Raw genomic sequence first — 11,906 nt, forward strand, 5'->3', positions numbered from 1 at the left:
TTGGTCATACTATAGTTCACGGGAGATGGGAGAATCACATTTGGACTAATCTATTAATTTAATTGAGGTGATCAAGGTACAGTGGAGTGTTCGCTGAAGTAGAAGTTCAGATTGACAAAAGTATTACAGGTACACGACATCTTAATTCTAATAATTAGTACATGACAAATGTACAATTTAATTTAAAATTATGTGTATAAACTATAAAGGTTTTACTAAATTCTTTATTTTATAGATCATTCAACTCGAATTCAATTTATTTTAAAGAAATAAAATTAATTTAATTATATTTACTATCATATAAAAGATAAAGTTATAGTCGCATGTTGCAGTTTAACATTAACATAATTATCATCATTCTTATGTTAGGCATAGTTGAATGCAATTATTTGGGGGAAAAAAATTAAGTAATCAACGCGATATCTATCTCGTATTTAGTTCTATTACTTTGGGTTTGAATTGAGTCAAATCCAACCATGTAAAAATTAAAACTCTTTCAACATATTTTTTTTTTTGAGAAAAAACTATTAAATTTGGTTTTTGCCATTCAATTCAACTATTATTAATAAAATAATTGATGTTTTTTTAAAAAAATAAAATATATGATGTCATAAATACATGTTTTTAATAATTCCATACACAAGCCATTAACTTGATTGCTAGGTAAGCTAAATAAATAATAGTATCCCCTGTACCTTAGATTATCGTCTCTCTTATCATATTGAGATGGAGGATGACGAGTGGCATTACGAAGCTCTTTGATGATATTGATTTCTTTTTGAAAATTGGATTTCTGTTTCCATTTTTTAAACAAGAATTAGTTCAGAGTCAATTTCCCTCTTCCTCCTCTGCCTTTCCCTCTGAAAACTCTGCTTTTCAATTCTTTGCCAATAAGCTACAGAGTACTTCTGGTATTTGATACATGAAAAAAAAGAAAACTTTTTTTTAAAAAGGGATATATACTTTTTTCAATTTTCTTTTTCTCGAAAGATATTTTTACGTATCAAACATTATATGCTACATATTGGTCATTTTGTTCAAAGTGGCCTCAATATGGTGGTTAATGCTGAGTGTAGTTGGTCAGTGATCAAGGAGCTTGCTTTTTCCAACGGACAAAAAAGGGAGAGAAAAAAATCAACTAGCAAAAATATTTTGAATTGATCGTATTACAGAAGGAAAGCAAATTCTACAATGATTAACGAATGAAATGTCATTGTAATACATACAAGTGAAACCAGATTAAATAATGCAATATTATAACAAGAAGTCTGAGCATGTAAAATACCTCAGAACTACTATATCTGCTTCCTCCTAATAAACCCAATAGTAATACATGAATAGGATTGCCAAAATTCAAAACCAACTAGCAAATTCCCTCCATAGCATAACTTACTTCTGTCTCCCATGAACATCCATTCAAACCTCAGAAACTTGAACTTACAGGTACAAACAGCGAAGAAAATCAGCAACTATCAGATCAGAATCTAGCGTCCTGAAGCATATGAACCATTAATGCCAGCATGCCAACCGAAAAAATAAGAGAATAAGAAACCATGGAACTTGCTTCTTTTAAGATGTTTGGGTGGCTATAGCTGTAGGGACAAGAATTGCCTCACTACTTGCAGATTTTGTAGCAGCAATCTCTTCTAAACGCTTCCACGTAGCTTCGTGTTTTGTTTTCCCCTCTTTGACTTTTGCTTCGTCCTCTTGAAACTTGTGCAAGCACTCTTCGAAGAACTCAGGATCGACATCTGAGAAAATCTTGCGAACATTTAGTGTCAAGCTCTGGACGACCTGATTCCAGTGGGCACAGCCACTTTTCTCCAAGGCAGGGAAGATAATGGGCAGAATCACTTTACGGTTTTGTCGGATTAAATTCTCAATGTGATCATTGTTCCACAAATACAGGGCCCTCTCAGCAACCTGCAAAAGAAAGCATCCAGTCATTATCTTGTCAGATGGAAAACATCCCAAGTATGAGGTTGTGAAATTATTTAGTGAAGCTCCAATTTAGAAAATAAGACTTAACTATTAATATATGCCATACTAAAGAGGAATATAGCTTCTAAATCACTGCAAAGCCATTAGAGTTCAATTGGAAACAACATAGACTGCTTCCTTCTATTAGTGAGTTTAGAAGTCAGCTTATCTAGCTATAAAGAAAACATCATAACAAAGCATCAACTTCACCATTGAGCTGGAACAGCTAAGTTTCCTCCTAAGCAATTCATATAAGGACGATGATTCCCCTTGTACCATTGGCTGATGTAACTCAACTTCTAAATAAATGGTTAAATGCAACAAACATAATTTTACAGATTAATCTTTAAAAAGAATACCAAAGGAGGATGTGGGGAATCGATATTACCAATGTAGCACGTAGGTTATCAGTTTGATCTGATGACAGAAAGATTATGCCAGCATTAGCACAAACATCACATCCGTATTAAAATTGGCTGCTAATTGGTTTAATCAGTTTCTGGACATAAACCAAACCTAGCTGAACCAATAGATCATCCAACATTTTGTCCAAGATTATTGTTAAACACAAATATTCATGCATCATTATTAAAACATTATAATATGCATCTTCATAAAATTTTGTTATGACTCCCATTGGAACTTGTTACTTGCTGGTGAGAGCATAATGTTTTCACCTGCCAATTCACGAGTTCAAATCTGGCACCATTGAACCCCAAAAAATAATAATAAAAAAATAAAATCTTATGCACATTCACATGCATAGTTTTACCATTTTTTATTTAATTTAATGTTTTGTGCGCATATGAGTGTATATAATGTGTCCCAAACCAGAATCACAGCAAAGAGTAATAAATAAGACAGCAACAGCAATTAATATGAGAGGAAAATACTTAGGTTTTGATATTAATGAGATGAATAACCGAATCAGATGTACATGGGAACTCTGATTCTGGCCCAAAACCCTATTTCCCCTAGAAGATGATAAAACACTCTAGCAACACAGATTACAAGCTTCAATACAAGAGTCTCACTCCCATTGGCATTCGAGAGGCCAATCTCTCCTTACTATTCCAGTCTCCTTCTTCTCTGCCCTCCCTTCCTAAACAAAAGACTACTAATACCTTCAGTGACTGACACATCGCCCATACTACCCAAAAGATCCCAATCATTACAAAAGATCACAAAATACTGTTCCTTACGGCTATGGACTGAAGGGTAAACTTCTAGACTGGTTCAAGTATTTCCACTAGAGTTATTCTTCCCCTTTGACTTCCTCTGATATGTCTTAAGAAAATAACGGGCCCTATCAGTATATTATATTTATAATCCATAATACTGTTTGGATTCAGAGCATTTAATAAACAAGCTGGGCCAAATCACTATTTTTGGTTAATTAAAGCTTGGGCTAGTTCAATGTTAAATAAACAAGCTTGATCATGATGCTAATGCTCGGCTTGTTTACACTTATTCTGTAAACAAGCTGCAATTGGTTAGACTATAGTCCACTAAGTGGTTTGAGAAAGGAAAGGCACCTATTAGGCATGATTAGGATTCTAGTGATGTCAGAAGTGACAATGTTAAGGTAGTAAAAGGAAGATGAACAAGAAGCAAATAAAAGAAAATTCTGAAAATCATAGGGCAGAGGTTGATTGTAACTAATTATGATGAAGAAGGTGGGTGGAGACATTGTACTGTGAGGGAGATAGAGAAAGGGATGGAGGGGTTGGCATTTTTAACCTATTGGGCATCATTAGGATTCTAGTGGTGTCAGAAATGACAATGTTAAGGTAGTAAAAGGAAGATGAACAACAAGCAAATAAAAGAAATTTCTGAAAATCATAGGGCAGAGGTTGATTGTAACTAACTATAATGGAGGAGGTGGGTGGAGACATTGTAATGTGAGGAAGCTAGAGAGGGGATGGAGGCATCGGCATTTTTCAGTACTACCATAGTGAGGGAAGTTAAGGAAAGGTAAAATGGGTATTTAAATAATAGAAAGGGTATTTTAGTAGTTTCACATAACTAAACTTAGATTTAATGTCCAATATAGACAATTAGAGGCAATGGGATTAAAAAATTAGGGATTCAATTGCAAAATTTTTCAGCTTAGATGCAATATTGCAATTGAAAATAAAGATTTTGAGTGCATAAATGTATTTTCCCCCAAGAAAAATAAAAAATGATTGTTTTCTCTGATTGCTTCCTTTTCAATAAGACTTAAATGATGCAAGTTGATTATGCGGGCTTCTGTTGACCATCAAACCATTTTTCTTTCCCAAAAGAAGATGAAGACACTTGTACGTGGTAGAATTTTAACATGTGTTGTCCCTTTCGACCCATCTTCTAAAATAGGAAGTGTTGTGGAACCAGAAGGGGAAAGGGGAAGAAGTAGGGGGGAATAGAGAAAAAAGGAAAGAGAGGGGGAAAGATAACTGTTAACAACCAAACATGGAGATACATGTTTAAAACAAAAAAGCAAATCATAATAAAGAGAATCTCAAATTTTAAGCTTTAATGGAAGGCAAGGCATGATCTTTACTTATATATTTAGGTCTGACATGGTTATTTTATTCTTTATTAGGAGTGTCATCAGGAAGGCAGGTTCTTTAATTCAAAGGAAATAGATGACAGTACTAAAATTAATACAACAGGACAAAAATCATCATCCCCAATGATTATCAATAATTAGTAAGCCTTAGAAAATATAACTAAATTGGGATTCTTAGTAACTAATGCTATTACCACTTGAAGTATCAAAATACTAACCACTTAAGATTCCTCATAGCAAGGGCCAACCAACAATAACAACAAGCCTTATCCCACCAGGTGGGATCGGCTACATGGATTATATGATGCCATTGTACTCTATCATTTATTAAATTTTTTTTTTGGAAAAATTAATCTTTTAATCCTTTAACTTTTAACTCACTTGTAACTCAATCCCTCAACTATGACTCGCTATGACTTAATCCCCCAACTATAACTCACTGCGACTCAATCCCTCAACTTTTGATTCACCTATAATTCGGTCCTTATTTTTTAATTTTTTAAAAAAATTTCTTGTCAAATAAGAAAGATAAAAAAAATACTCATATATTATTTTAAAACACCCTCCTCTTGTTCATTAATGTGAGATATAAGCTAACATAAAAAAAATTAACAAAAGTTCAAGGACTAATTTGCAAGTGATTCAAAAGTTGAGGGACTGAGTCATAGGCAAGTCATAGTTGAGGGACTGAGTCACAAGTAAATTAAAAGTTGAAAGACTAAAAGATCAATTTTTTCCTTTTTTTAAGGAATATTATTAATTAAAAGGTCTCACTCAACAACCTCCAAAAATGTTCTCTTCGATTTTCCTCTACCCTTCTTGACAGGGCTCAAAGCATCTTTTTACTCTCCTCACAGGTGCCTCCCATAGTCTTTTTTCATTTTTCATTAATTAATGAATTCAAACTTATAATTTCATTTTTCATTTTCTAGACTCAGCCTCACTAAGTAGCATTCTCTAAAATAGATTAATTACAAAATATATAAAATTTTTCACTAGTACATGTGGCAATTTCTTCATTTTTAAAACTGAAAATGTACTTTTAAGGTTATTTTATATCATGACTGGATCCAAACATACAGGGGTTGGTCAGTGTCAAGTTAGAAAAAGACAACAATAAGTTCTCTAGCATTTTATGAACTTTTCAAAAGGTAGTTGGCTTATGTCTAGTCATTGAAAACAGTGACAAAAAAAAAAGCATTATTGAAGACAACAGCTATTATATTAAAGCTTGTGTTTAAAATGTTAGTCTCATTTGTTCAGTTAGCTCAAAATGGCTGTGAGTGGATTTCCATAAATAATGCATGACTAAAATCCAAATATTACATTACTCCCACAGTGTGATCTCAGTGCTACCACTAAACCGTTCAAGCAAAACATATCGTCTTGCAAACAAATCCAGATAAGATCGCTTCAAGAAAATGAGAAAGGATATGGCAGCATCATGATATGATTGACTTACTGAAAAAGCTCGTTCCTTGCCTTGTTAATTAGGAAAGTGAATATGTTTAAAAGATAACAACTAGCAGTGAGAACAAAGAAAACAGTTTTCTGTAAAATTCTGCCGTGTAATAACATAGCATGTTACCTGAAAGTGTGAGCTACTCAAGCATCGGGCAATTTGACGGAATAAGGGTACCATACATCTTTGGAATTCTGCAGGCTGAGTCACCTCCAGTATTTCCTCGAGCTCACTGAGGAACATGACCTCCTTTGAACTATTAGTGATAGGCCAATATTTCAGTAAACCCCTAATTACAGTGTCAGCAAGCTTGTTGTCCTTTTCCACAAACTGTGTAATACAGTATGACAACTGCTGATGGTACATAGCTAAGCATTTTGGTTTATGAAGAGGGATTAAAGCACGAACAAGAAACAATTTGTGCTCTTCCTTTAGTGGCAGAGCAAACCCATTAATTATACTGCCCAGTACCTCTAGAAGCTCAGCTATCCCATTAAATTTCTCCGTTTCAAGAATAAAACGGAAGAAGATATTATTAATAGATTTCCTAATAAATGGGCGATGCACCATAAACTTTCCATAGACCCGGTGCAGGATTGTTTTCAGATATTCCCTCTCTCTCGGATCCTCTGAATCAAAGAGATCCAACAATCTGAGAACAAAAGAGTGATCTATGTACCTCTTTGCTAGTTTTGCATCTGTTTCTGGAGATGCAACAAACCTAAGAAAAAATTCATACACAATCTGCAAGTGAGACCAACCAGGATCCATCAGAGGTTCCTCATCTTCCAGATCAAAGGCTTCAGAAACCTTGTTCTCACGGGGCTGCGCATTGAGTGACCTGAATAAATTTACAGATACCATCTTGATAATCTGTTGCATGACAGTTTCATTGAATTTGGCACTCACAGAAGTAACATATTCCACCAGCTCAAGCAATGTCTGTCTTTTGATTTCCTTTTCTTTTATATGCTTTGTGGGGTCAGTGAAGTCAAACACTACACTGCACAAATGCAGTTTTCTGATGAATAAGGATTGCTTTTCAGAGTTCGAGACATCCCTAAACCCTGGCAACGCTTCATAAGGAGTAACTGCCACACTACCATTCACTTGCGAGTTCACAATAGAAGGGACATTACTTCCATGACCATATGCTGAACTGGGAGCAGCTTCAGAGCCAGGAAGAAACGTACTATTTGAACTCACTGGTCCACTACTCACAAAATCAGCAGCTCTAGAACCAGTAGTTTGAAGCAAAGAGGCTGTTGTTGGACCAGAAAATTCACGATTGTCAGCTGACTTAGATGGCTTCCTTGGAAGCTTACCAAGTATCTGTTTGATCATAATTTCAAACCTAACCCAACGCAGCTATTTGTAACCTTCAGTGCAGGACCCAATGGAAGAAGAGGACCCTATAAAGTCACAATCAGAGAAACTAAACCCACAAGCAAAACAAAACACCACATAAAGTCAACAGATAAACAGAATGAGCATCACAAACTAATCACAATAACAAGGTACCATCGAGAAGCATTAACCAAAACATCAAAGAAGAAGAACCGCTTATTCAGGAAAAAAATCATCCTGACAAAATTAAGGAATCCCCTTTCGTCTCAGGATAAATCAATCACCGAAATTTAAACTCATCAACCCTGAACTCATAAGCGAATAAGCAGAGACAAGAAACTCAGACACACCAAGCCAATAATGGCGTGTAATTTTTACAATAACACTTTACGGTTAATCATTTCAAGACAGAGGGTAGAAAGTATGCTTTCTTACCTGTTCGCATTCTTCCTCTTCAACCCTTTAAGATTAGTAGTTCAGTGACAAAACGATCTGCGAGCGATCCAGAAAAATAAGGTAGCATTTCACTATTTCGTCACGAACATAGTATGGGAAGAAAGCGTTCGAGAAAAGTGAAGAACTATAATAGTAAGAACATGGCATGCAAGAGGCAAAAGCGAAAAATGTAGAAGATAGAAGAATCCCAGGTGAAAATTGAAAAGACGAATCTTTTTTATTCTTGTTGAAGCAAGGATCTGGTGAGCCTAGAGTAGAGGAAGGAAGATATATATCATCTAAAAATAAAAAGCTGAGAAAGAAAGGCAAGGTGTTCCCTATTTATTTATTTATTTATTTATTATATAAATTGCCTGGTTGGAGAGTGAAATGAAAGTTACAAGCAATAATAATGACGATGACGATGGATAAAAATTTTCAAAACGAATAAACTAAATCTGAAAAAAAAGGAAATAAATTTGATTTATTCGTTTATCTACCTTTAACAAGGTTGAACCATAAAATAATATAATTTGATTAAATATATAATAAAAATTCATATGAAAAATCATAATATTTAAATAAAAGTCTTTCATTCTTGAGTAAATGAAAAATGTATTCATAAAATCTTCTACATATCTTATAAAAATAATAATTATAAGTTTCTAACAATAATAAAATACAAAAGCATTAAAATTATTAATTAAAAAATTTATATTTAATTTAAGATTAAATATTTAAGAGAAGAAAGCAAAAAATAAAAATAATAAATCTGACCTCAAGTCAACCCATTAACCCATTGAGTTGGCTAAATTTATTCGAATTGAAGCTAATTTGATAGGATTAAAGCTGAGTCATGGATGACCAATTTTTTCAATCAACTCAATCAATTAGGTGATTGATTCATTAATTTATAGGTCAACCTAACTTATTCAACCTGGATTTACAAACAATAACCTTTAGTTTTATTTTTCATCATGATTTAGCCTTATATTAATGTCTATTTTCAAGAGCCGTGACCGCTTCAAGATAAAGTATCTAATGATATAAGTTTAATTTTCTCATGGCATATTAATTTTTTTTTTTTAACATAAGGCCTGTACAAGTAGGTGATATATCTAGGGTTAGGAAACAAGTAGGCCTCACCTGTATGGACCCAGCCTTTAAGGGCTTAAGCCCTTAAGTTCAGTTTCTTTAAAATGTTTCATTTTTTAAAGCCTGGCCTTTATATAAAAGGCTCAGGGGTCAGGCTTGTAAGCTTTTATTATTATTTTTTATTTTTTGAAAGTTTTAAAAACTAAAATTTTTAATTATAATATTTAATATATTTTTTAAAAATACAAATTATAATATTTAAAAATTAAAAATAAATAATAGAAATTCTAATTTTAAAGTATAAACATTTATTCTAAAATTTAAATTTAATTTAAAAATTAAAAATATTTTATTTTTTAAGAAAAAATAAATACGAGCCTAAAAGGGTCACTCAAGCCTGTTTTTTTTAAAGTCTATCAGGGCTGGGCTTGAAAGCCTAATTTTCTTAAAAATATCAGTTTTTCAAATTCTAACTCTTATAAAAATGAGCTTAAACAGGCGGCCCTACAAGCCCAACCCTTATTTCCGACTCTAAATATATCAAGTGATGTTATATTTGGGAATATAAAAAATTTTAATATTTAAATTATCATCAGAAATTTAACCTATAAACCAATCAATACATTTATTTATTTATTTAAACATATAACAAAAATGATCACCCAATTTTTCATGACAAATAGTTCTATATATTTTTTTAAAAAACAAAAAATAGGAACAAGCTACTTAATTTTTTTATTTTTTATTTTAAATCACACTGAATTTAATTATTATAAATTAAATTTAATAATTTTTAACTTTTTTTTGGCAACAACTTTGTTCAACTATTATCATAATCTATCACTATTAATTATTAACGACTATTTTCATGGTTATTCTTTTAATTCTAAAATTATTTTTAAATTAACATAATCAAATAATTTTTCTGTTCTTTTGAAAAAAATTTAAAAATTGGTTTGCAAAATAATTTTTTAAAAATAACACCAAAACAAAACAAGCACTAAAATCCTTATTTCATAGCAGGTAAATTGATGGGATGGCAAAAAATGTTGGAGTAAATTTTTATATTTTAATTTTTTTTATTTCGATTTATTAAATATAAAGTCATGATATTAATTCATGAAATTTTGCAATATTAAAATCGACCTCAAAGAATTCTATTTTTAAAATAAAGTTTAATTGATACATAAATTCATTCTAAATTCATTTAAATAAACAAAATACTATGAACCGCCTGATTAGATAGACGCCATGCCAAATTCAAGACTCGTTTATTTAAAATTAAAAAATAAGTAATTTTTAGGTAATTTATAGATTTTATAAAAAAATTATATTGTAAATATTTTATAAAAATTAAAATTTATTTTATATTTGGTTATAATAATAAAAAATTGATTATTAGTTATTTATTTTTAAATTTATAGATTTTACAACTTAATATTTATTTTTTTTACATTATGACTTTTTTTATATTTACTAATGATATGCCGTTGTCTATAAATAATAAACCCGTGATAAATTTTTAAATTTTTAATAATAAACATATTGTATATTAATAATAAATTTTTTGTATATTAATGAAAAACAGCCATACTTTCAATTTTTCAAAAACTATATTTTCTAGGTACATGATTTCAAAAACCTGTTGACATTTTTTTGGACCAATTTATCCAATATTTTATATTTTTTAATTTAATTTTTTAAAAAATGTCTTATAACATTAAATGGGACGAGTAATCTAAAGGTTTTATTGGGCTAGAACAGTTGTACAAAAGTTACCGGATATATATTGGCAAAAAGAACTAAAGCACACAATTATGAATTATATCTGAAAATAGATTAAAAAATGAACAACTACACATATATAAATAAAAATGACATAGTATATAATAAAAATTTTGATAACTTGCGCTATTCATATGAACCATGAATAATGACTCATTTCTTTTTTTTTTTTTTTTTGTGGATAATGACTCAATCCTAAATTATCTTAATACAAATGAGTGAAGAATGTATACTTGCACTATTGAGAATGTATGATTCAAAGCATACCAATATTAAAAAGAAGGAATAACAGTTTGCCAGCAATAAATCAAAATTAATCACTAGGATAAAAGCATTTTACAATTTTAATAACAAAGGACTTGCGATCCTTAATAATTTTCTCAATAATAATGAAATTACTAATTACTCTTCCTTTAAAATGTTCCATGTTATTCCTATATTATAATTAATTCAATATATTGGTATCAAAGCGTGATTCTCGCATTTAAATAAGGACAAAAATTCCATGATTTTCGTCTGAATGACATTTTTGACTTTCAAATCTCAAATCCAATCCACCGATCACAGGAATGTGATGGTGACTTCCAGATAATGATAAAAATGATGCCACTTAAATGCTATGGTTGTTGAACCCAAACGTAGCTTCCAGCCTTGCACAGAATCATTCCTTTATATCCCATTTTTTTAAAAATTATTTTCTTTTAATGTTTTAAATATCCTCCACCTTTTCACCGAAGAAGAGAGAGAGAGAGTCTCACTTAAAGCTCTCAAAGCTATAAAAATTTTTGCACTTAAATCCCAATATAATTTGAAAGCGCACCGCAAGCCTAAGGTCATTCATGCAAATTTTGTTATGGCAGAAAAACATATTGACCTTTGTCTTGACACAATATTCATAGATATTAAAGAATTCTCAACACAATATTCATAAATGTATAATATATCTTATGAATATGGTTTAATTTAAAGTGAGATATATAAGCAAATAAAGGATGAATAATACAATATTTATGAATGTACAATAAAATATCAACCAATTCTTAACATAGTGAATATATGTAAACCTATAATATTTGTATAATATAAAGTTCATAATAAACAATATAAGCCCATTCAAATAATATTCTTCAAGTTAATGTCTACCATATGTATTGTGTATTTATAAACATTGTATTGAAAATTTGTAAAGATTTTGTTGTGCATACTTGGACATTCTACTGAGACAAGGACAGTTACATTTTTTTTATTCAT

The 11,906-nt window shown here is 31.0% G+C and overlaps 1 protein-coding gene across 2 annotated transcripts; it reads right to left on the bottom strand.

Annotated features, from left to right (window-relative positions):
• Nucleotides 1–1,139: 1,139 nt before the first annotated feature.
• On the bottom strand, nt 1,140–8,074 carry LOC129299922 (serine/threonine protein phosphatase 2A 57 kDa regulatory subunit B' theta isoform-like). 2 transcript variants are annotated; one of them, XM_054938409.1, is made up of 3 exons: nt 7,776–8,074; nt 6,120–7,428; nt 1,140–1,923 (listed from the first exon to the last, which is right to left on the bottom strand). In XM_054938409.1, exons 2-3 carry the CDS (start codon nt 7,335–7,337, stop codon nt 1,570–1,572), a joined length of 1,572 nt encoding a protein of 523 aa, XP_054794384.1. In that variant the 5' UTR covers nt 7,338–7,428; nt 7,776–8,074; the 3' UTR covers nt 1,140–1,569. The 2 variants fall into 2 exon arrangements, with proteins under 2 accessions (XP_054794384.1, XP_054794383.1); XM_054938408.1 differs by having other exon boundaries at nt 6,120–7,405; nt 7,776–8,073.
• Nucleotides 8,075–11,906: the final 3,832 nt, after the last annotated feature.

The sequence above is a fragment of the Prosopis cineraria genome, unplaced genomic scaffold (genome assembly GCF_029017545.1).
Source record: "Prosopis cineraria cultivar Desert tree isolate PC_DT_omini unplaced genomic scaffold, ASM2901754v1 PC1350, whole genome shotgun sequence".
NCBI classification, from domain to species: domain Eukaryota; kingdom Viridiplantae; phylum Streptophyta; class Magnoliopsida; order Fabales; family Fabaceae; genus Prosopis; species Prosopis cineraria.